Here is a 27,038-nt window from a genome sequence, read left to right as displayed (position 1 = left end):
CACACAGCTCCCCAACCTGATTAACTCAGTTGCCATTAGTGACAAGCATAAATGTTTCTCTGAACTTGGGGATAGCCTTGAAAATACATCTAATAATTTCCCTGGAAATCCCAAACTTAGGCCATCCCTAGACCAGATAACCAAAATATTTTGTTTTCAGTGATCTCACTATCTCTTTTCCTGGTGTTTTTAGGGGCCAATTCCCCACTGTATTACCACAATGTGCACAACACACACACACACACACACACACACACACTTCTTAATTCACACTAGCTTCTGGTTCTATGTTAAATAAATTAGAGCCATAAACAGAGGTGGTTTTTCTTTTACTGTCTCCCACCCATGATACTATGGGACTCTATATCCATATGTCTCATAGTCGCAAGATCATAATTTCCCTGAGTTGGCATTAGAGTCTTAGACCTTAAGGGGTGTCCCCTGCTTATTCACTTGGGGCATTTGGGACCATCCATCTATGGGCAAATGTGGGATGAGGAATCCGGGTCTTTCTTTTCCCTAAGTTTCTATTTAGATTTGGATTTGTAAAAGGGTTGGGGAGGGCATTTACACATGTGTGGTTAAATGACTTTGCCTTTGGTTTGCTCTATCGGGGTCAGACCAGCCAACTTGATGAATCAGTGACATCACGTTGGAAGCCAGGCTGACAAGAACTCTGGAATTGGAGACCAGAGGGTTAAAGGCGGTGACTCCCCACTCCCCCCCCCCCCCCCAGCAAGGCTGTATTTGACCACACAGGGTTTAGGCAGCAACTCAAGGAAACAAATGCTCATCAACCCTCCCTCCCCAGGAAGCTGCATCAAGATCATTTTCTCCATCTCTCCCCTGGGAAGCCAGATCATGCATAGTGTTGAGCATGTTATCTGGGGGTTGTTTGTGAAAGGAAAATTGATGACCTCATTCTATCTTGAGGGAACAAGAAGTTTTTTAGAATCACAGATACTCTTCATTACAACTCTGTGACAATGTAGGAGCCGCGACTGCCTTCTGACTCCTCAGAGAAACTGCTACTGATTGCTGGGACATCTTCGTGGTGTATATTGTTACATTGTTTTGTTTCTTTGAAGACTGGGGGATGGTTCATCAGGAGAGGCACTTGGTGCCCTGTGAAGGACACTGGGTGAAGAGTATGGACACATGCATGCTAATGTCCATGTCTGAAGGGTTTCCATTTCAGCACCTGTCAAATCAGTGGGTGAGATCATCTCCACAACTCTCCCAGCCCTGAAATTCTAGGAGTTTGCCTATTTCTAGTAACTTGAACATTTCATTAGGCAGAATTTTCCATTCTCTAGCTGTGCCAGATAGATGAGAAAACTTACTGAATGAATTGAAAGTCTCGAGCCAGTAAGGAAAACCTACCCACATCTCAGACTGCCTTATGCTTGTTGATGTCAGAACATGAATTATTGTGGGTAATCATCGAAGGACGTAAAAAAGAACAACGCGTACCTGGCAGAATTTGTATACCAGTGCATTACAATTTGCCAAAGTGTTCTTGAAAGTTAAATCTTCCGTTACATAACTTTTTTATCACTTTCCTTAAAAATGTTCCAGTTGGGCTGGCACGTTTTATGATTTGCCTTGCTTCAGAGATAAGCACATTGTCAACGATTAGACACAACTTCCCAGGTACTTTTGAACTGCAAAGGTTGAGGTCGGGTGAGTGATGGCAAAGGAGAGGGTTGGGCACAGAAGCTGTCAATTAAAATATTTAAAAAGCAAGATGGTGTGTATGTGCCTCAGATGATAAGATGATAGTGCATTTCAAAAACCCTACAGTTCTAAAAGAGGTAGCTCTCCTTGTATATATACGAGAGTCCAGAAACTCTAGCATGCTGGGATTGAAACTGACGCATGCATTTCGGGGCTTTTCCTGTACAGCCAGCCACCGGCCTCAAGAAGCCACTCACTGGCCTCGTTCACTGTTGGCCCAGTGGGGTGGAACATCCCTACAAGCTGATGGAAGTGTGTTTCCTTCCAGTTCCGGTCACGAAGGGGCCTGATAGCCTGGTATCTGGTGTTGTTTTTTTTTTTTTTTAACGTTTATTTATTTTTGACACAGAGAGAGACAGAGCATGAACGGGGGAGGGTCAGAGAGAGAGAGGGAGACACAGAATCTGAAACGGGCTCCAGGCTCTGAGCTGTCAGCACAGAGCCCGACGCGGGGCTTGAAATCACGAACCTCGAGATCATGACCTGAGCCAAAGTCGGACGCTTAACCGACTGAGCCACCCAGGCTCCCCTGTTTTTGTTTTTTAAAGAATTAATTTTCTCCTCTAGTGGCTTAACTACTCCAATCACAGAAACCTAACTTAAAGTTGTTGTTTTAAAGCATTCACACTTATAGCCTGTTAGCTGAAAATCTACACACAGAATCTAGGCAGGGGAATGATTATTAACCTAGGGTGCACCTCTTAACTCTGTGTACACAAGGAACTACAAACCCAAATGTGGGAATTCAATGTTGCCACATCTGAACCAGCCTGCCACTGTGCTGCAACACTCTTCAGAGATTTTTTTTTTATACGTACTCACACTTGACCAATGCAATTGGCCATTAGGAAAATAAACTCTTATTAGCAAGAAATATGAAAAGGCTATTTTGGAAGAGGCAACCTGAAGTGGATTCTGTGATTTGTGAAAGCTTTTCTAAAATGAATGTGACTCACCCACTCAAACGCAATTAATTTTTTAAGGCTTATCCTTTGCAATGGCTGGACTTTCCTATTCTTTAGTTGGCGTGGGGTGGGGGGAAGGTGCAGTCAGTTAGACATCTCTCTGTGGTAGTACTTACAGAGATATATTGTCATGTTGTCCTCCAGGGGGCGTTAAATCTTCAGCAAAGCTCCAATTCCTCTGGAAGGCGTTCAAACCCAGTTAGCAAAAGCAGACAGTCTGGCTTCTTTCTCACTGGGATGCAGAAGTACTGGGGCCCATATTCTGAATTTCATATCTCAGACTTGTGGACTAGGTTTTGCATTTTTTTTTTTTTTTTAGTAAGACTAGGATGGGTGTGACAATCCCATTGCCCCGGAGTATGTGCCAGTGTGGCCTTGCCACATTGTTCTGAATGCTCTACTCCAGGTATCAGAGTGGCTGACCCTCATGACCCATGTCAGGAACCTCTTAAGAGACTATTGATATGGACAGGAACTGTGGTGCTTTCCAAGGGCAGGAATGTGATTCCTAGAGGCCCAAAGTTAACCTAATGTGGGTTGGAGAAGGCTCTGTGGGTCAAAACTGCAAAGGATCCAACCTTCCTACTTAAGCCCCACAAAAAGCCATTGTTGCTCATTACTGTGTTAATGAGACCATCACTTGGGAATCTGCAAGCCTCTTGATCTGGGGAACCAGCAACTTAGGCAGTAAAGTGAATGTAAAGCAATGCAGTACATTGGTTAAGAGGTCCGTGGGTTCTAAAATTGACTGGATTTCAGTATCTGCTGTAGTTCTTATAAGGCCTAGTTTTCTGAATTAATTACTTACACTCTTGTGTCTCTGATACCTCATTCACAAAAGACTATCTCATAGGGTAATTACAAGGACTAATTAATACAACCCAAAGAAAGTACTTGGTGCGTTGTAAATGCTCCATAAATTCTATTAGTCATTCTTACTCCGGAGCCCAGAATTGAGATCCCCATGATAGGGCTCCAGCTTTGTCTTGCACTTTTCCCCGACACAGATTCCTTCATCCCAAATACCACCCTGCATTTTTACTGCTTTCCTCCCCCTGCTTCATCTACCTTCCTTGCCTGTATCACCATCTGATGAGATCCCACCCAAGTTCCAAGGGTTACCTGTAATGGCACCTTAAAACCAAAACGAAAACCAAAAACCAAACCCACAATTCCCTGCTCCAAGAACTGAATTAACTTTCTCCTATCTCAGAACAGTTTCAGGGACACAATATCTTGATATACTGGTACATACATCTGTCAAAACTTATGGAACCGTACCCTTAACATGGCCAATTTTCTGGCATGTAAATCATACCTCTCCAAACCAACCCAGTAGGAACATAATGAGAATGTCTCAGCCTTTGGAGAGAGGAACACTTGGTTCAAAGTCAAGTTCTAACACTTTCTACCTGGCACTTCGTTGGCCTTCTTTCACCTCAGTTTCCTCTTATGTAAATGGGGTAGTTGAGTTGTTACATTCTCCTTTTGCAGTGAAGGTTTAGAGACCTAATGATAGTATAAAAATGCCTCGCACACTGTTGATGCTATATTACAGTCAGGACTTTCCTTTTCAGCATAGCTATTTCTATGTTTGTCACATACACCTGCCCACCAAAAGGTGATCTTCAGGACAGAATATGTGCTGTCCTTTTCTTGTCCATGTATCTGGCATAGAGTAAAAGCAGTGTGTTTAGCTAGATTAATATAATATAATATAATATAATATAATTAATATAACAGGTAAACACACCAACTTTTAGATAGCGAACATCTAGCGGTATCCCAGCTGAAGACTCTGCAGGATGCCGGAATGTGTGTTATCACTCGGGTTTGCTAAGGCTCAGTATTTTAAAGTCTGACAGACACTTTCCTTGCTCAATCATTCAGCTATGGCTTCCCCGTGTCCAGTAGGACTTAATAACACATCTTTCACTATGATAATTCTTTAGGCTCATAAGGGTTGTCGATTTCTCTTGAAAGCAACGGAATGACTGTACTGTTTTCTGGACCAATAAGTCACTCTGTTTTCCATGGTTCAAAGTTAAGCTTTTATTTGGTTTTAAATTAAAAAAATAAATTTCATTATTAAATAGTGAGATGGATCTAACTTATGTCCAGATAGTAGCTTACTCAGGAATATACCACTGGGGGTACAATTAAGGGGTGGGACACCTAAACTAAAATTATCTGTTATGTTGTCATGTTTGTTAAAAGCTCGACAGTGGCATAATTCAAAAGAAAGGGAGATACAAAGTTTTAGATGTTTACAATGGATGGGAAAAGTAAACCACTTATTCTATTGCAACTGCAAACGAATTTCTTTCTCGGTGCCAGGCTGTTTGGACGCTATACCACAGTGCTAATGTCATCGGGCTCATCTGCTTTCTTCTGCCTGCTGGGCAGGGATTTCAAGTATTCAAGGTGTCTCCGGGCATCCTCCTGATTTTGCCTCACGTAATACACCACATATGAGATCACCATGGTGAACCAGCCAAACATGGTGACCAGCATGGCATAATCGGTAGTCTTTTTGGGGAGGTTACAAAGGTCAGCATCATTGGCAGCATTGAGGAATGGTCTCCCGGCGTGCTCATCCAACACAGAAGTCTTACAGATCACATTGTGGGCTGTCTCGTGGTTGGATGCCATGCTCCTCAGAACTTGCTGGAGAGTACAGTCGCAGTGCCAGGGGTTGTTGGCGATTCTGGCCCTGGCCTTCAGGTTATTGAAGGCATTTTTGTGCACGCTTTGAATCCGGTTGTCAGACAAGTCCAGAGTCTGCAAAGTTTCCGCTACTCCTTTGAAAGCATGCTCATCGATAAACTCAATGCCGTTTTTGGACAAGTTGAGAACTCTTAGTTGATGGAGGTCCTTAAAAATCTCATTGGGGATAGATGTGATCTGATTGGAGTCCAGATACAATAAGACTGTTTCAGGAGGAAGATCTCTAGGTATTTCCTTGAGATTTGCATTGCTACAGGTGACATTTAAACCCCCAGAGGAAGAACAGAGACAGCCCTTGGGACACATACTGGCTGAATGAAAGCACAGTATCATAAGAACAAAACTTTGTAGGAGGAGACACATGGAGAGGGAACGGGTTAACCACAGGTCTACCAGATTCATGCTGGAATGTCAGCATAATCACAAGCCCATTCCTCATTCACTCCGACAAGCAAGCGTGGCAACGGTTCCAGCCTTGTCCACACTGCTGATTTCCTTCTTGCTTATTTCAAAAGGTTGCAGCTAACACAGGTGTCTCTTCATTATTCCTGTCCTTGCTTGGGTACCTAAAGGAAAGGGAAGCAGAGACAATTAGCTTTTTTTGCAGAGAGAGCAATTAAAAGTGCTCTCAGGCGCCTGGCATTCTATGTGGGCAGGAGAGGTAATTTCCATTGATACCACTGGGAGATGTCTGCATAATGGGAGTCTCCTGCTCAAATCCCAGGTGCTTGGGGAAAGGTCTGTCAATAAATGACATTTCCGAATCATGCTGCCTTGTTTTTAGTTGTGCAGAATTACAGCAAACAGCCTAGAATTCTGTCATCTCTACTAGTCCTCTCAACATCCTGAACCCCTTCTAAATTATATAGCAATAAAATTTAATTATGCCTTTCCTCCTTTCTACAGTTGCAGATGCATGAATGCAGTTTAGACCTCCTCTTGAGCAGCAATGAGAAATAACACTGATATTTCATGGTTAATGACCATAGATAGCAATAATTGTCATGGCTCCTGAATGGATGCTCAATTGGAATATTTTCTCTAAAGAAACATCTTGCTTGAATTAAGAAATGAATAAATGCATTCCAACCTTTACAACAAAATGTTGCTAGGGACTGATAGAACAGAATCCCCAAAAGGGTTGTCTCCCTGATTCTCTCTGTTTTCTAAACAACCTATCCCGTCCCCAATAGGTCTTCAAATATGACATACACCTCCAAGACTTTTTTTTTTTAATTTTTTTTAACGTTTATTTGAGACAGAGAGAGACAGAGCATGAACAGGGGAGGGGCAGAGAGAGGGGGAGACACAGAATCCGAAACAGGCTCCAGGCTCTGAGCTGTCAGCACAGAGCCCGATGCGGGGCTCGAACTCACGGACCGTGAGATCATGACCTGAGCCGAAGTCGGACGCTTAACCGACCAAGCCACCCAGGCGCCCCCCTCCAAGACTTTTTAAAATATAAGATAAGGACTAAAAAATATTAGCCTCTAAGACTTTCCCAATAGCTTATTTTTTTCTTTCCAATCATTATATGTATATATTATTGCTGAAATGTATATATATACATATACATGATAAATTATATATATATAATAAATTACATATATAATAAATACACAGTAAAACCTTGGATTGCAACTTGCTCTCTGAGTGTTCTGCAAGATGAACAAACATTTCTAATAAATTTTAACTTGATAAACGAGTGATGTCTTGCAATACCAGTGGTACATGACACCGAATGTCATATGATCACAACGGAGGCAACGGTTCTTGAAATTCACTTTGATATACAAGTGCTTTGGATTACATGTATGTTTCCAGAATGAATTATGCTTGAAAACCAAGGTTTTGCTGTATATATATAATATTGTTGGAGGGGGCTTCTGAAATGTAATTAAGTGATATTTTAATATTAAGTAATATAAGTAAGGATACAAGCTTACTCAGGAACAGAAATGAGAATATTAAGTGAACCCTCAAAACTCTTTTCTCATATAGAGAGGACAGGCATCTTTGGGACCAGTTCACAGAGGAAGCGAGTGGATTTTGGAGAGATTATGTGATTCGCCCAAGGTTATAGCTCGTAGGTGGCAGAGACAGGACTCACGCCAAAGGCTTTATTCTGACTTATTAATCTCCTAACACTCTCTACTACCCCTAAAATGCTCTCCCAACATTATCTGCTCTATAAAGACAGTTGGGGTCAAGGAAGCATTGCTTGTTGTGACTTCTGATGCTGTTATGTTGAAGCTCAACCCCAAATTCAGTACCCCATGGAGCTCGATGTCTGATTTCAGAGTGTCCTCTCTCAGGATGTGAGAAACAAGGGGAATATTCCTTCCTCTTACCACAGTGAGTAATAAATGACTTTCTGCATGAGCAACAAATGAGTCTCTGCAAACTTATCTTTTCTAAAGATCCCAGATGGATAAATACAGGGGAAAATGACTCCAAATGTTACCAAACTCACAGAAGAGAAGATTAATGTGAGCTGAAAACATAATGAATGGGGTTGTTAATCATGGAAAAAATGAGATTAGCACTAGCAGAATGCAGTGGATGTGCTTTTGGAATCCTGAGTCCCTTAAATGCCAGAGAATGCTAAAGAAGGACCTCTAGGCTTACTGAGCGATCCATCAATAGCTCATTTCATTTGCAGTGAGTTTCCCTCCCTTCCATGTTTTCCTTGAAAACTGCATTGCACGACATTTGGGACTCTAGTGATTGTCTAGATGGGAGAGAGGAAAAAATAAGCAGGTGTGGATGGGAGGGCATTCAGAGAGAAAGGAGGGTGGCAGAAGGATAAGATAAAGGATGTTAGGAGAAAGGCATGAGAAGGACACAGGAGATGGGGGACATGAACGTGATTAGAGAACATGAAAAAAGTCTACGCGATCAACCAACTCCCATCAACTGAGGCTGTACAACCAGCCTAAATCCTGCTGAAAGGTGGGAAGGCTTCTCTGGCAGACCCTCCACATCTCTCCAGAGACTGATTAAGAGTCTACCTGAAGAAAAGCGTTCACCAAGTTAGACCGTAAGTTCCATGAGGGCAGGGGCTTGTTTCTGCCTCGTGCGGAAACAACAGCAAACAATTAAAAAGTGCAAAGTGTAATTAAAAAGTACACTGGCGTGTATCCCAGCTTTAATCCTTATTAGCACTGTGTTCCTGGGCAAGTTATTTAACCTCTCTAAGCCTTAGTTTCCTTATCTTTGAATAGAAATGATAAAAGAACACAATTACAAAGTTGATTTGAGAATTATGTGGGATAATCCACATAAAGCATTTAGCCCAATGTCTAATAGGTAGTAAGAGCTCCATACTTGTTAGCTACGGTTACTGCTATTATCCCAGATACGTTCCCAAATGCTAGCATAGTGCTTGACATGTAGTAAGGGCTATACAAACATCTATTGTATGAATGATCGAATAACATATTGAAGCATATAGCTTTACTTTTTCTTCCCTAAGATAATTATTTTTATTTTTAATATAAATATTGGCTCTTCCAATGTCTATTGGTTTTACATGTCAACATGGTGGTCTTTGGAAAAATCATGAGCGCAGGCTCCTAGCTGATGAAAGGAAGAATGGAGCTTTTCCGGGAGGCTTCTTGAGACTTAATCTTGGTTTCTCCAGGATGATCGGTCCAATAGTCATGGTAACAGACAAGAAATGATGAGAACACATCTTGAGTTTTCAACAACAGAATGAAATACCTCTTGAGATGGAATCCAATGAAATGGTTTCACCTTGAAACCTTGAAATGGTCCACCTATACACTGAATAGAACGCCTATTAGGAATACAAATACAGAGTATCTCTTGCACTCAGAGATGCTGGGCTCAAACTAAGTATTTCATTTTCTTCCTGTCATGTTGGAGAAAAGGGAAACAAAAGCTCTGGGACTGGCTAGATTACTTGGCTGCTATGACTCAGCCTCTAGTGCTCCCATGCTCAGCCAGGACAAAGTGACAAGAGATGCAAGGAGTAGAGAATTGAGCCCTTGGATGTCTAGGAAGCAGACAGCAGGGGCCAGAGTTATTGAGTCAAGGTCATCTTCAGCAGGGAAGATGGAAGAACGGCCTCTCCACTCTAATATGCCGAATTACTATTTTCCAAAACCAGCTTGACATTGTCTTAAATTGCTGGAGAGGTCAAAAGAGGTTCTTGGAAAAGAAAGACATGGGAGGTGTGCCTCACAGTGAAAAACATAGGTATTCTTCTGACATCAGCTACCACCCAGCAGAGTATAAAGCTAAGGAGCAGCTCAAAAACTTAAAACTCCCTCCTGCTCTATTTCCAGCCAGGTCTACCCAAATATGCGAAGCAGCAAACACAATATCCTGCTAGAAAAAATAGAGTGTCTCCTTTCTAACTTCAGGAGGAGTATGTAGAACACCAGAGAAGGGCTGGGGTCACACTGGTGATGGCAAGAATAGAAGCAGCATCACTGCCTGTCCTCCTGATAAGGAACAAGACCCGATAAAGGGACAGAGCAAATTAAACAGTGCGTTCTCTACCTCTTGACTCCCCCCTGCATTTCTCAACTCATCATACTACCCTATCTTCATTCCCTTTAAATATGTCTGGGGCAGTCAGGAAGCTACTGTATTTTTGGAATGTGGTATTTAGGTATGAGCTGTGCTCCCAAAGGGGGCCATTTTATCCCTGGACCCATGCCTTGCCCACATTTCCCCATCACACAGGTCTCCAACGTCCAACAATTAATGCCCGGATTGGGTAGTAACTATCAAATGTTTCCAGAAGAAAAAAAAAGTGTATTTAGCAAACTGCCTGAGAAGACAGATCTTTCAGTGGTTAACAACTCTATCTTGCTTCCTATTCCTTTCTTCTCATCATTAGGGGATAGATACTCAGGGACACTCAGGGCTTCAAACCCAAAGCTTTCATTAACTCTTCTAAGATCAGTGAGCACACCAATTCAAGAAGAAATAACAGACCGATTTCTCCCAATTTCTTTCCATGCAACACTGCTACCAACAAGGATCTGATTAAAGAGCACAATACAGCAACACAGGAAGGCCCTTTGATTCGGGCTGGGGGTGGGGTGGGTGGGTGGGTTCATTAATTTTCAAATTAATGAAAAAAGAAAAAAAAAACCTCATAAGTTTAAGTACTTAAAATTAAAACTTCCATAGGGCAAAAGTAAGACCATACACAAAATGAAAGGGCAGATGCTAAAACAAAGGGTTGATTTCTTTAATATACAAGACATTCTTACCAAGGGATAAGAAACTGATCCAACAGAAAAATAGGACAGAAAAACAATATATACGAATGACCAAAAAAATCCTATGAAAAGATCCTTGATCTCACTGACACAAGAATAAATTCAAGTGCAAGTACCTAACATCTTGGTTAAAATTAGGAAAACTAGGGTCACTGTAAGTGACCTTGTAAAAAACAAAGCACTCTCAAACCCTTGATGAGGGGATACTTGGGACACTCTTTTTGTACAAGCAATGTAGGAATATCTATTCAGATTTTAAAACATGAGAACAAGTTAGACTGACTTGTACTGATGTAAAGATCTCCAAAGATGACCTCAAAAAAGCAGCTAGGAAAAAGGGGTTTATAGTATCATCCTGTTTGTGTAAAGTTTTAAAAAGAGGACATGAATGTGCAGCTATAGGTATATAACATATGTTTGCAAATGCATAGTTTGTTTCTGAAAGGATCTGTATGGAAGGAAATGTATATGAAACTATTAATAGTGTTAACTGAGGAGCAGAACTCAAGGGGCTGATGGGGAGAAAAGCAGTGGTCTTTTTATTTCATACCCTTCTAGTGGATTTAACTTTTTATGATACAAAGGTGTTTTTGTTTACATAAAATTTAAAAAAAAATAGTGCAAAAGGACCAGAACTTAACTGAAAAAACAATCTGAACATAATGCCTCAGAAGACAACTTTCGAGCACCATGAAACAGTTGGACAATGGCGGCCAAGAAGGTTGGGTCAATAACAAGACGATAAAGTTTAAAAAGCTGAACGTGTTTCAATCTGAGAGACTGAATATGCAAAGGGACAATGGTGAGACCACATATCAAAACAGAACTTCAACTCACAACCTGCTTAAACCAGCCCAGGAAGGCAAACTGCAGCCTCTATAGCAATTGTCCCAACTCAGCCAGATCAGTAACTGCCAGCTTCCCTCATTTTCCCTCCTGCTTCCAATTTAGGGTTAACCAGGGAGAGCCAAATCTGCTCCCCTAAGCAACCACATAACGAGGTTCTGGGTCTAGTTAGCCTGCTTCCAGATTCCTCATGCCAAGAGCCACCAATCAGGGCACATCTGAAGCCTTTCATTTGTCCCATGATAAAGCTTTTACACTCCCTGCCTCCCCGTGAGTCTCTGCCGAATGCGAGGGATCAGGGCTGGCTCCCTTGCTATAGAAAGCTTGGGGAAAATGGCCTCTGCTTGTTCTCATTTGGGTAGTTTTCATTTACTTCCGCAAAGGCTACAGTATGTGATATTTTCAATGTAGTATTTCCAAAGTTAGCTTTATAACTTATTATAGAAATTATATAGGGATTTCTTTACATGCTCAGGTTTTCTATAAACTAAGTATTGGTTGCATAAAACATCAATGCGTATAATTCCTGACCAAAAAATGAGGGACAGTTGGGATCTGAATAATTCAGGTGAATGAACTATATAGATAATTTTGAGATGACGTTCACAGATATGACACCTTAATTCACAATCTTTAGCATTGAGCTCTGCCATGAACTTTAGTTTTGCATTTCCACTCGCAACCACCTCTCACCAAAAGATTCCACCTGGGCTTCACAATGGGCATCCTTAAAAGTAAAATCACTTTCACCCTTTATCCTCACCCAACTAACTACCTTCTACCATAAACCACCTATTCTTCCCTCCTGATTTCTTGGGAACCGTTTCCATTTTCATTCTCCCTGCCGGCTCTCTTGTGCTTTGTGTCCCCTTTTTCTCTCTCCTGTTCAAAACACTATCCTCTTGCACCAAAAGGAAGCCAAAGCCTCCTTCCCGGCCTGCCTGTGTGCAGCTTCTGTTCTCCTTCCAATGTCAGGTGCAAGTAACACTTTGACCATGAATTTCCACTGGCCAAAAAGCTTTCACGAGCCCCTGTTGTTCATGGCAACCCTCCTTTTCCAATCCTATGTCCCACCACACTTACTCACACAGACACAGAAACCTGAGCTCAGGAAACAGAGATCCACAGTTAGAAAGCTGATGATGAAGAGCACTTCCTTCCACAAGCGTGAGATTTATCAGAGGTCATCCCAACCCTCTACAGCTTGGATTTGCTTTCCTGGTTTCAAATCCGACGATGAAGATCTGGCCCAGGAGTCATTCGGCTGGTTTATAACAAGCAACTATCATCATTTAGTTAAGGATATGAACTAATAAGGCCAACAAATACAGGAGGAACTGAGGATCATTATATTTAGAAGGAGTTTAATCTGCTTGCAGACCCAATATGTCATAACAGGTTAAGTCAGGAAGCGCCTGAAATCTCAAAATACTTGCTTTTACAATTGAGGATATCGGTTTATTTTTGCTACCAGACCATGAGCTTTCAGAGGGTAGGGGTCAATGTCTTACTCATTTTTATATTCTTGCATCGCCCATAGTAAGAGTTTAATAAATATTTATTGAAATGAATTAGGATCCATCCTCATTTCATCATAAAACAGCTACTGTTCACTTGGCATTTATTACATGCCAGGTATTTATTAAGTGATGAACTCATCTAACATGAGTAATGGATGGTGAAACTGAAGTTCTGATTAGGTTCCTAGTTAAATGGATATAGAATTCCAAAGTGAGGGCTCAAGTTGCCATGGGAAGGTTGGGTGACATGTTCTGTGAGTCTAACATCTCCTTGTCCACTTTGAGGGAAAAAGGTGTCAAGAGGCATCTATCTTATCACCTCCCCAAAGAGAGGAGAGAGTTATTAATAGGATTCCTGGAGCTGGGGTGGAGGTGCAGAATGTCCTAGCACAAGGTTGGCCATTGATTGGTGGTAGATTTGGGTGATGTTTTGATGTTGGGGTGAGCCTGCACTCCCAGAGCTGTCAGACAAGGGATAGAAAACTACTCCCTATCGGTCAGATATGGCCACCTGAGGGAAGGAACTCCCCAGTGAAAAGTATCTTGGGTCCTTTCTCATAGTCCCATAGGATTCCCTGGTAGGGCCGAGGCATCTGAGCAACAAGAAACTGAAGGGCAGATGTTTGGATTTGGGGAATGTAGCCATCTGGAATGTATCCACCACAGGGACCAGGGGAGTCATATTTCGGGGCATCATACAGGTGGGTAGGGGGCACAAAAGAGCTCCAGAAAGAAGCACCAAGCCCATCTCATTCTACCTTCCAATGAGCCTCTGAGGAGAGTAGCTGAAGCCCAGTTATGCTGATGGCCTGGGGTGGGGTGAAAGGGCAGAGAGAAGAAACCGAGCTACCCACCATACCTTCTTTCCCTTTCCTTTACGCCTGAAACAAAGAAGAGAGGGGAATAGTTGAATATTAGATGAAATTCAGTGTATTGGCTAATCTCTTGAATTAGACGCTTACATAATCATATTCAACTTTTACTTTGGCTTAAGTCAATTGACTTTGTGACTTAAGGTAATGGTAGGACAATCTATTACCTGAGATTGGCACAGATTGGCTGACTGATGTGTTTCATTCAGGGACTAGAGGAAGATGGTCACTTGCACAGAATAGAGATTAAAGGAGTGGCGAAAAGAGAAAGTCAGTTGCCTTCTATTCTGGATACACATATGTCGCCTTTCAAAATCCTCAGGACAACCCTGAGCACTGGGGGAAGCGTTGCTGAAAAAGAAGACTAGTGAGATAGCAAGAGGGAGGGAGAAAAGGTGACACATGCTTCTGAAGGGGTTCAGAACAAGTCTCCCCAGAGAGCACCGTTCTGGCATGATGACTACTTTGAACTGAAGACGATCAAGTCCCAAAAGACTCAGGAAGAGCTTGGCACCTCCCCCTTAACTGCCTGGAAAAATTCAGACAGAGGGCCCAGTTCGGAAGAACAGGATGGGCTAGAGGATGGCTGGAAGTCCGCAGAGCCTGTTGGTTCAGATTCCCTTCTGCGTCCCATTGTCTCTGCATGGCACCACAGACATTTGTTTACTAACCATTTGGTCTTCCCATCGTTCTGTGAGTTGGCTTCCTCCCCTTTGAAGCCTCAGATCCCTACCCCCTTCCCCTTAACTCAGAATGGCACGCACACCTCAACTGCCTGTCAGGAAGCCTCTCATTGTCTTTGTGGGGCTCCCGCTCCATAATTAAAGTTTTTTTCTGTTAACCTGTTTTATGTCAATTTAATTAACAGACCAGCCAAACAAACCTAGAGATGTGGAGGAAAAAATTTCCTCCCTTACACCTCTAAAACGAAAGCTCTAACATGACACATTTGCCTTACGTTTGTGAACTACATTACATTAGATGCCTGCGGGGCAAGTCCATGGATATGCTCTTATTTAATTATCTCTAAGCAGCCTTTTTAGGGAAACATGATAAACATCATTGGTCCTACTTTAGCACAGTAGAGGAACGCACCGAATGGAAATGGCTTAAAGTCACACGCTGGTTAGCAGAAGGACAAAATTTGGATCCTAGGTGTCCCACAGGGTAGATTCCATTCAACACTCAGTGATTTATAGAATCCTTCTACTGGCCACATTTAGATATAGAGGGTCTGCAAACACAAGTACTGAGTTTCAAATGCCAAATCAGTCCTCTGTTGACTACTTTCCACAGACTTTGGGAAGGTCAATAACGAGAAGAGAAACTCCTTTTCCTGCAAAAAATCTTCTAAGAGCTACTCATACAAAACTTTTATCAAAACGACATGATGTCCATCTGTCCCAGATCTTAGTCATTTTAGGCACCGCTTTTCTTCTTTTGAAACCTATTTCACAAAATAATTCTTTAAACAAACCCTGAACTTATTGGGGGACAAACAACTCTTATGAATACATTGCCTCCTTTCTACATGATCTAATGCCCATAGATCTCCAGAGTAGATGTAAAAATTCTTCCCACCCATAAACCTGCTTGAAAAACAAAGAAATACATAAACAAAATCCACTTTTTTTTTTTGACATAGTATCTATCTCTCTCTGGGACTAAACACAGAATAAAGATAAGACTATGTCTTTGCTTACATCTGTATTTATTATTCAACATGCTGCAAGTTTATAGGGAGAATGAGTGGGAACCCATCTATCTCAGTTTCTTTCTGCTTCTCTATTATTATTTCTCAGCAAGTGCCTATGACATTTAACAGTGAGAGCTTTGCAAGCTCTTAACACATAATCTACATAAATGTAGGCTCCCTAAAACTCAAGAGGGTCCTGAGGCAATCTGAAAGCTGCTTTTAAAGCACACTAGCTTATGCTGAATTCAGTCGAATTTCTGAGTAGGCTGAGTGACTGTTATCATTTTTTTTTAAACCCTTGTTTTGTTTAACCTTATTCATTGATTTGGTGGGGAAAGTACAGGATTGAGATCCAAACCAAGGTCTAGAAACTGGATTCAAACCCTGTCTTCTGAGGAATGAATTCCAGGAATTTAGCAAATCACACACACTTCTAAGCTTTATTTATCATAGACCTATAATGAATAATAGTCACCTCCTTGGTCTCATAGTTATGAGGATAAACTGAAATAAACATATGTGAAATGCGCTTCAGAAGCCATCAATGGCCACTTAAAGATTATGCTGTATTGTGGGTTTCAGTATTTGGCTGTTTTGCTCGAATACCAGATCATTCTTTTTCCAGAGCCTTACGTGTCTTTTTCTTAAGCACAACCAACTAGGATGCGATTCTCACATGACCTATGATAGTATTCATTTCAAACCATATTTAACCTGAATCTAATCATGAGGAAAGGATTTGACCGATCTGAAACGTGAGGCACTTTGCAATTAGACTGATCAGGACTCTTCAAAGGGTGACTGAAGGGAAACAAAACAAAACAAAACAAACACACAAAAAACCCAAAGCAGTCTGCAGAACTCTTCCTGATTAAAGAAAAAAGATGTGATAACCAACAGCAATGCAAAAGACTGGCTTCCGGCTGTAAAAAAAACATATGCTAGCAAAGTGCATTACTGGTACAATGAGGGAAAACTCTGATTACAACCTATATTAGATATTATTGAATCAAATATAAATTTCTTGAGCTTTTCATGATTTGAGGAGGAAGGAGAGAATCCTTGTTCCTAAGAGGTACATACTGAAGTGTTTTGGGGTAAAGTGTCATGACAACTGCAAAGGGTATTCAAAATACCCAGGAAAAACAAAACTATATTTTTATCTGGAAAGAGAGAGACAAAGGGGCAAAAGATTAAGAACTGGTAAATGGAAAGTGATCACCTAAAAGTATTCATTGTACCAATTTTCCATCTTGCCTGAAAGTTTCACGTTTCTCAAAGGAACATGTGGAGGGGAGGTTCTAGGCTTAAAAAATAAACAACAGCAATGGAAAGAACTTCAAGAGAAAAAGAAATCCCTTCCTGATGAAGGAAGAGAGTTTTAGGAATACTCATTTGAATGTGGCCTATCTCCTCATAGTGACACTGAATAGAAACCGAAGGTGAAATGAGAAGGACTTCTTTAAACTGTATTTTGTGGAGGCACCTGAGTGGCTCAGCTGGTTAAGCACCTGACTCTCGGTTTCAACTCAGGTCACGATCTTGCGGTTCATGGGTTCGAGCCCCATGCTAGGTTCCACACCGAAAGTGCAGAGCCTACTTGGGATTTTCTTTCTCTCCTTCTCTCTCTGCCCCTCTCCTGCTCATCCCCCTGCCTTTTTTCTCCCCCCACCTCTCTCAAAATAAACAAATAAACTTAAGAAAATAAAATTGTATTTCTTGTATGCCAGGACTACCAAAGTCCCAGCACACGGACAGACGTCACATGTGCAGTGTGGACCTGGTTTTAATTGGGCAGCATGGAGATCATGGCTTAGCCATTTACTAATTATGTATCCTCTCTTCCCCACAGTTAAACATGGGGGTATTAATAAGTTCTATCCAAGGGATTTCATGAGGATTCACTGAGGCAACACATATAAAACACTTAGAAAAGCTTCTGTTACATGAGAAAGAAACTGTCCATGAGAGTTTACTATTACTCACTCTACCACTACGATTATTATTACTATCATCACCATCATCATCTTACACTTTGTCTTCTCTCTGCTAGGACAATGGAGGACCAGAGTGATGTACCCTTAATGCAATAAAGGGAGTAACTCCGATAGTGGCTGACATTTCTTGGACATGTACTATGTGCAAAACCTTTACTTTGAGATGATGAGAAATTTTGCCCCAGGATGGATCATGCCCAGAGTCTCCTCATATCCGCTTTGGATAATCTGGATGATAAGATCTGGGACTTTTGAGCTGATGATCCTCAGATGAAATTTTGGATTTTTTGAATTGATGCCATAATGGGCTGAGACCTCGGTAATGTTGGGGTAAGATGGATATATTTTGCATGGGGGATGAATGTGAATCTTTGGGACCAGAAGGTAGATTGTAGGAGGCTGAAAAATGCCCCCCCCCCGCCCCCGCCCAATACCTAGGTCCTAACCCCTGGAACCCATGCATGTTACCTTTTATGGAAAAAGAGACTTTGCAGATATGATTAAGTTAGGGATCTTGAGATGGAGGGATCATCCTGGATTATCTGGGTGAACCCTAAATGTAATTATAAATGTCCTTATAAGAAGGAGGCAAAGGTGTAATTGACGTGGGAAACAAGGCACTAGGACTCCCGAAGTAGAGATTGCGGTGATGTGGCTACGGGCAACATGGCAGCCCCCAGAAGCCGGAAGCAGCAAGAAACAGATGCTCCCTTAGAGCCTCTGGAGGACGTGGGCCCAGCTGACAAACTGATTCTGGTCCAGCAAAACTGACTTCAAACTTCTGGCTTCCAGAACTATAGAACAGATGTGTGTTGTTTTAAGCCACAAAGTTTGTGGTAATTTGTGATAGCAGCCATAGGAAACTAGCACCACAGTAAGTGAAGAATAGAACCCACGGTCCATTCTATCTGACTCTCCATCACACTGGATAAAGGACTTTTGCTACAACTAAATACCTGGCTTAGCTCTGAGTTTCCTGCCAAAGGAAGAAGACAAAAATGTCGAATTACAAAATGATTGCTATCTAATGTAGTGAAAAATGACTGGCAAGCAGAGAGAAACTTTCAAATTTCATGATTAAAAATTATTTTTGAGAGAGAGTGTGTGTGTGTGTGTGTGAGCAGGAGAGGAGCAGAGAGAGAGGGAGACACAGAATCCAAAGCAGGTTCCAGGCCCTGAGCTGTCAGCACAGAGCCTGATGTGGGGCTCAAACTCACAAGCCATCAAATCATGACCTGAGCCAAAGATAGACGCTTAACTAACTGAGCCACCCAGGCACCCCTCAAATTTCATAGTTTTAAAAAGATTCTGTGAAAGGACGACCACACGACATAACGGGCAAGATCTTTACAACTGCACTAATGACGTACGCAAACTCTCTTCTGGCTCTAGGCGGAATGTGAAGTCATTGCTCTGTGAAAGGCTTCCTAAACCACAGAAAGCTAAATTCTCATGTCGGATATTTACTAGAGATGCAGGATTAAAACAGGGATGGGATAGAAAATATGACAGAACAGGAAGGTTAGCATGCCCTTATAGTGCAGGGGTCCACAGACTTAATCAGACAAACCAAGTCACCTCCGACAGTGAAAAGCAGTGCTGGGAACAATTGTACTGGGACAACAGGGTCAAGCAACAACTGTCCCAGAAAAATGAGACACGTGGTCATCTTGCTAATAGGCAACATCCTTCAAGGTGAGGAGACAGCCTAGCCAGACCTATAGTATGCCTTTTCAAAAGAATACGTCAGTCTTTGAGACAAAAAACAGACTTTTGTTCAAAACTCACATTCTTCATGGGGCACCTGCGTGGCTCAGTCTGGTAAGCATCCAACTCTAGATTTTGGCTCACGTCATGATCTCACAGTTTGTGAGTTCGAGCCCTGCGTCAGGCTCTGCGTTGACGGAGCAGATCCTGCTTAGGATTCTCTCTCTCTCCTCTCTCTCTGCCCTTCCCCTGCTTGTGCATACTCTCTCTCTTTCAAAAATAAACACTAAAAACAACCTCACAGTCTTCCTCGACATCCATACAAATTATCTTCTGTGAACTAGTAACTTACTGAATTTACAAATAATATTATACACCAGATATGTTTTCTAAATGAAATAGACTACCTAGAATTCAAACATCTAACAAATTAAGTATCTTATCCTTCCACGCAATTTTATAATTGCCATGTTAGCATAGGTGACAATTTTGTTTCTTTTTTTAAGATTTTAATTGTCATGTTCTTCATCATTTTAATACCAGCACAATGCCCCAGTTATACATTAGATCCACTCAAACGTTATTCTTTTGCTAGATATTTTGATTTTCTCCCATTTTTGCTAGTAATTTATCATAAATAATACGCAACTGAAATAAATGTTTCAGGGTGATACATTTTCCTCTTGGATCATTGCCTTATGATAAATTCCTAGAGGTGAAATTTACTCAAGTCCAACTCTGCATCTGAATTCTGTTCACTGTTTCCATCACTGAAAGGGCCAATTGCATAAAATTATGGGCAAGTCTTTAAATGACAAAGAGTTGGTTACATCTGTCCACTTTGTATTGAGTATGTGTCCATAGCGTCAAAACCAAAATATGTAACGTTGTTCCACAGGGCAGGTAACAGCTTCCAGAGTCTGAGTCACCCTCTCCTGGTTTTAGTCATTGTGGACCTTAGTCAGAGTGGCATTGGATAGGATCACTGGCTCAGTCCATTTGCCCTCTGGTCAGAACAGAGCTGACCAAACAAATAGGATACTATATTTGGTCCAAAATTTGTATTTAAAGAAATGTTTATTTACAGCTCATTAACACTTCCTTGGCAATGGTCCACTATTTTTCCTAAGAGAGGTCACCGGGGAAAATGATGTTCTGTATTGTTTTTGCTTTTTGTTTTCCATTAAACATGTAACCGCGCAAAGATATAGGTATAAGATTGTTTTTTCACTGAGATGCTGTTTGCTACAGCAGAACTTTTTTTTTAAAAGAAGGAATTAGGGGTGCCTTGGTGGCTCAGTTGGTTAAGCATCTGACTTCGGCTCAGGTCATGATCTCATGGTTCGTGGGTTTGAGCCCCACATCGGGCTCTGTGCTGACAGCTCAGAGCCTGGAGCCTGCTTCAGATTCTACGTCTCCCTCTCTCTCTGCCGTTCCCCCACTCAGCTCTGTCTCTCTATCAAAAATAAATAAAGATTAAAAAAATTTTTTTTTAAATAAAAAAGAAGGAATTAAAAATACAACTATAAATACCTTAAAAGTCCGTCACAAAAATTGATTAAATATGGTTCATAAATATAAAAGAAAGAAGCAATCTATAAATCCTGATTTTAAAAAAAAGATGTCAGACATATATTCAGTGAAAAAGGTACATGTACAATCTCATCTGTGTAAAACAAAATAGAAAGATCTATACACACACATACACACGTAATTAAAAAGCTACAGGAGAACAATAAAAAATGATAGTCTTACCCTCTAGGGGAAGGTTCTGGAGCTAAAAAAATGGTGAAGAATCTTCACTTTTTATCTTATACCCTTTCCTAGCCTTGCAATTTTTTTTGCCATGAGCATGATCATACCGATAAGTAGGTAATAAAGGGGTTGGCCAGGAGGCATTGACATAACATCTCTTTTCTGTCAGGAGCTATAGGGATTACAAAAATGTGAAACATAGTGTCTCTTCTGAGCGGCTGAGTCACCACGGGCAGTCATTTAAACTTTCTGAATCCCAGGAGAGTGTACAGGAAACATTATAGGCCTGATGTTAGATAAAACCAGGTTTAACTCCCAGTTATGGCACCAGCTTCTCAGTTTCTTCCACTATAAATAAAAAAAACAACGCCTATTTCATGGGTTTCCAATAATGCCTGGTTCTGACAGTGTCTGTCTCAAAGCAGATAGATGCTTGACAAATACTATTGACCTTCAAAGGGATGAGAAAGAATCCAGTTCAGATTTTCCAAGGGTTCTGCGGAATACTAGGTATCTGAGATTTCTACCATGTGAATGTTCTGGAGTCATATAAGTGGGAGAAATACCCTCTTTGAGCGCCACAATGGGCGCCAGCCTGTTAAAGGTTCTGAGAACTTAAATAGCAAAGTAACCGATTACCTCATAATTTCCCCAATACTTGGTCCCCCTGCCAAAGGCCTCCCCACACCCCATTATTTTTATAGCATAAACACCCACAGAATGCATTGGCTAAATTCAAATTAATTACAGAACATTTCATTCTCCCTCCGTTATAATCACTAGTAATATATGGTCACAAGTTTTGCAAACGCGAATTCTATTTGTACTTGATCCCTCTCAGGCTGTATAATATAGAGAAAGAGCCACTGCCAACTGATGCCTATTACGGGCGGAGACGAAAAAACTATCCATAGCTATCTAGGGTGGTTCTATTTAATTAAAGAAATGCCCCTTGATTAAAACTAGTCATGCCTATAAGTAAATGAAAAATGGGTTATTATTATCTTTGAATTTTATCCTCTCCTATATCTTTTTCCTCAGGCACCACTTAAATGATGGACGAGATCATTTAATAACATGACCCCCAAAGACCTTGAAAACCTTACAGAGTGGGGGTTTCGAAGGACTTTGGAGTTAGACGTGCCTAAGTTTGCCTAACTTTGTCATTCAACCACTTACTAGTTACTAATCAGTGCTAGTAAGTTACTAGTCGTCAGTTTGTTTTTCGGGCATGCTACTTAATACTGGGCCTCAATTTTTTTCGTCTACACAGTGAGCATAATCATTTCACGTGCTGTCGTAGCTTATTTTCAAACAGTTTCCATTACTCCCCACCCCGTAACATCCCTGTCCTTTTGCAAGGTAACCTGGAGTTCCTTCCATGAAGACATGGGGTCCATTTCTCCCTCCCTTGAATCTAGGCTGGCCTCGGAAGTCCTTTTGACTACAGACGAGGCAGAAGTGACATTATGCCAGTTTCAAGCCTACACCTCTCCAAGAGGCCATCCATGCTCTTGCTTTTGCTGTGGGAACCCTCCCCCACCGCAAGCCACCACAATCTTTGCCTAGCCTGCCGGATGATAAGCAGTCATATGAAGGAGGGGCCACCTGGCCCACCTGGGTCACTCTAGCCTAGAGCTGGCCACACTTCCAACATGCGAGAAAGGCCAACCCAGATCATCAGATACAACTCTCCGACCTGTAGCTGACCACAGATTCGTAAGTGAGCCCAGTCGAGAACGGAAAAACTATCCAGCCACCCATGAATTTGCGAACGACAAAAATGACCCTGGGTGTGGGGTGTGCTTGTGATGTAGCAAAATCCACCTGATACACGTGACTATTTTAACAATTTAAAAAGTTAATATGTTTGTTTCTTACGACACCTGTTTGACATTTGTTTCATGCATATATACTACCAATAGAAGAACATGCTTCTTCATACAAGAATCACAGAGACCTCATTCAAGAAAGTGCTAAAGGACACCAGCAGTTACATTATCAATGGAAACCAAACTATATATTTGCTGACTATGACTGTCAATAATATTCAAAATTGTTACGGTAACCTCCAAGTAGCCCAGAAAAACTGATACATAGATGGAAGACATCCATCCAGTTCCTAGGTCAAATCTGAATGAGACACTTTAATATTGTTTGCTTACATATTCCTCGTGCCAAGCGCAGTGCCAGCATGGACTCAGGGCTCTACCAGTGCAGCCCAGGGGTTAGGAGCAAGGGCTCAGTCTGAGTCCCAGTTCCTTCCATAACTTTGCCTTGCCTCAGTTTCCTCACCTGTAAGTGAGGATTACAGAAGCATTTACTGCTTCTTTCGTATAAGGATTAAGTGATATTATTTAGACAACGTACCTACATGGCACATAGTACACAAGAAATGTTAGTCATTTCTCTTTGCGAGTGATTTTTGTTTGAAACATCCTCCTGGAAACAGAGCCCGTGTGGTAGTTCTGGGTATATGTGAGTGAGTAGCCACCCTTGGGCTTGCTGGATCTCGCAGGCTCTCAGAAGCTATCCTGCAAACACAGAGGTAAACATCAAAGAGACAACTAAAAGAAAGCGAAGTTTCTAGAGAGTCAGTGAAGAATTGAAATGTCATGTCTTAGCAATCGGGATGAAACAGAACTGAAATAGGTAACATTTTATTAATTCAGGAGCTATAGCGAGCATGTAGACGCTCTGAGACTCGTCCCTGTTGTTTTGTCTGCAAAAGGTTTCCACCAAATGGAACCCACTCTCCATTACACAGTCCTGAAGGGTAGAACCCTGAGGGTCCACTTCCTCCAATTTCATTTTGGCCAATTATCCATTAACAGGCCTGCCCAGACCTGGGACCTCGTAGACATTTTCACCGAATGACCTAGGCTGATGACCTGAGGCTAACACCTGAACTCTGATTTCAATGAAAGGTGAACAGAGAATTTATTTGCACTCAGATTACCCTTCCTTCTAGAACCTCACAGTTTCTCCTTTCCAGAACTGCTGTGCTTATCAAAGCACATAGAATTGCTACCCCTCCAATCTGTTAGCGGAAACTAAGTGGTAGATAAATCATTCCAATCTTCACGTAAATTTGCCCTTGATTTCAAATTTAGATTCTTCATTCTGTTAAGCTCTCTAATGTACACTTTCAAATTTCATCTCCTCAGTGACCACCTGGGGATCATGTAAGATAGAAATTTCTTCATTTATTTTATCCTGTGAAGTGTATTTTTCAAACAACAACAACAACAACCCTTAAGTCCTCCCTAAAGAAGAAGACAGAACAGAAGAACAACCCAGTATTTGTAGAACAATAAAGTAGTACAAAGAACTTGCCTGGATACGATGGATGGCAGTTTAATTTTAACAAGAGGATCATGGGACAGGCTGCCTGCTATTTACCTAATTATGCAAATGCATGAAAGAGGCAGCCCTTTTTAGATCAATGGGTTGTATCTAGTCTAGAAATGGTCTTACTGCTTCCTGTTCTCCACCTGAGCCCTTTATCTTTTCAGTTAAACGTAAGCTTCTATCAAATGTAAAAAATCTTTTCATAGTAAAAAAACAAAACAAAACAAAACAAAACTCCACAACAAAAAAGAAAAGAAAAAAAAAAAAGAAAAGAAAATCAGAACAGAGATCTATGGTTTTTCTTTTCCATGCTGTGTAGTTCACTGAAGTTCCATAGAGAAATGCGTAGCCCTGAGTTGGCTTGATTGTCCTTTGGGAGTCACCCGGAAAAATCAACAGCTACCCAGGGACTTAGCTCCTGTCAACAACAAAGCAAATCAGACTTTCCAAAGTCATTTAATTGTCTGCAGGATGTAGTAAGGCTTCCCCTATCTCCTTGCTCAGACATAATATGCCAGTTTAAATAAAACTGAATTGGTATTCTTCATCCTAGCATTTCCTCTTATCTCAGTGAACCAACCAGCCAGGTTATGATAAGTAAAAAAGGTAAGGTCAGTCCAGGTGAAGCTAAGAAAAAGTCAACCAGAAGAGAGACAGCCATTTTCAGAGAAAAAAAGATCATCTGAAATCCTATCTTGTCTCCTCTAAATGCTCACACAATTAAAAAAAAAATAGGTCATCCCAGTATTAACATGCAATCACAAATCTCATTGCCTATAGGATGGTTTCAGGAATCAAGACCGAATAGCTACTGCTTATACACGTTTGGCTCAAAAAATGTTTGGTTAGGTGAGAAAGTATTGTTTATACCCAACCTGTTGCTTTTTGCCTTGCACGGAGCCTCAAGATATGATAACAGGAAGGGTGGTGAGACTGGTCTGGTGTCCCTGATCCCCTGATGCAGTAAACTTGGTCTAAGCATGAGCACACAGCCCATTCACCCCCAACCCCTGGCACTCTTTTCCTTTTCTCTCTTTCCACTTCAGCAATTCTTAAAGTCACAGAGGGAAGAGCTGGACAGAGCAGAGCCAAACTCCCATGTGTGGTGGGCCTCTGGACCATCTGAATGTCTCGGCTGTGGGCATCCCCAGAGCCACATTAGGGACAAAGACACAGGAGGTGCTCAGGACGTGTTTGCTCAGTGAAGGGCCGGATGACTGAAAACACACGGAAGCTTCTCACAAACCTAACCCTGACAGGGTAGGGGCTGGGGTCCCGGGGATGAGCCACCCTCCCCTCACCAGTGCAGACTTTTCCACCTCTCGTCACTGTGGCAGTCCACGTGGAAATGGAAGAGGAGGGAAGGAGCCCCTAATTATGAGCTGCTTCTTATGCAACTGGGTTCAGAATAAAAGCAGAGCTGCTGACACTGGGGACATGGGGGAGGCAGCATCCAATTCATGACAGCTGACACCTAGCCAGATAAAGGAGGATGACACTTCTGCTTCCCACAAGTCACCCAGAGATGCCCGTGATCACAGGAGGTCAGGCTCTGGGAGGGCTCACCATTGGCCACTGGGCCCGTGACTCGGGCCTGGCCCATGATTTTCAGAAACACATAGTCAAAACACGAAGGTAAAATATTTCTGCGCTGTGAATGGCAGAAAGAGACTGACTGTACTGACTGTACTAATGTACAGCATTTCCCTCTTTGCCTCTACTTTGCCTCAGCTCTAGAAGGGAAGCCATCATTATCAACCCTTAGGGAGACGGGGCATCGGAAGAGTCTACACATCCTGCTTGTGTGCAGCTGCTGAGAACTCTGTGGAGTCCAGGAAAACGTGGTAGAGCTGTGGCCACCACGTTCTGTGCAGCTGCAGAAACAGATGGCACCCCTCCAAGGATGGAGAAGCGGAGGCCTTGGTCACATGACACGCTGATTCCTCTAGTATCCAGGTATTACACCCTTGTCATCTTGGGGATCCAGGTAGATCTGATCGAGCCAGCTAACAATTAGACAGGCATACCTTGTTTTATTGCACTTCACTCTGTTGTACTTCACAGATATTGCTGGGTTTTGTTTTGTTTTGTTTTGTTTTTTTTTATACAAATTGAAGGTTTGTGGCTGTCCTGAATCAAGAAAATCCATTGGTGCCATTTTTCCAACAGCATTTGCTCACCTCGTGCCTCTGTGTCACATTTTGGTCATTCTCACCATATTTCAAACTTTTTCATCATTCTTACATTCGTTATGGTGAACGGTGACACGTGATTACAACTCACTGAAAGTTCAGATAATGGTTAGCAGTTTTTAGCGATAAAGTATTAAAAAAAAATTTTTTTTAACATTTATTTATTTTTGAGACAGAGACAGAGCTTGAATGGGACAGGGACAGAGACAGGCAGACAGAATCCAAAGCAGGCTCCAGGCTCCAAGCTGTCAGCACAGAGCCCGATGTGGGGCTCAAACCCATGATCTGTGAGATCATGACCTGAGCCGAAGTCAGAGGCTTAACCTACTGAGCCACCCAGGCATCCTAGCCATGTACTTTTTAATGAAGGCATGCACATTGTTTTTTAGACAAAATGCTATTGCACACTTAATAG

The 27,038-nt window shown here is 41.8% G+C and overlaps 1 protein-coding gene across 1 annotated transcript in view; it reads right to left on the bottom strand.

Moving 5' to 3' along the window:
- Positions 1–4,739: 4,739 nt before the first annotated feature.
- Positions 4,740–27,038, bottom strand: part of LRRC3B (leucine rich repeat containing 3B) — a 90,769-nt gene continuing 68,470 nt past the window's right edge. The window contains exon 2 of the mRNA XM_049628903.1: positions 4,740–5,995. Within this exon, the coding sequence (XP_049484860.1) occupies positions 5,052–5,831 (780 nt within the window). The 5' untranslated portion in view covers positions 5,832–5,995 and the 3' untranslated portion in view covers positions 4,740–5,051. The remainder of the gene's footprint in view (positions 5,996–27,038) is intronic.

Source organism: Panthera uncia, chromosome C2 (genome assembly GCF_023721935.1).
Source record: "Panthera uncia isolate 11264 chromosome C2, Puncia_PCG_1.0, whole genome shotgun sequence".
NCBI lineage: Eukaryota > Metazoa > Chordata > Mammalia > Carnivora > Felidae > Panthera > Panthera uncia.
This window is presented reverse-complemented; position numbering and strand designations above follow the sequence as displayed.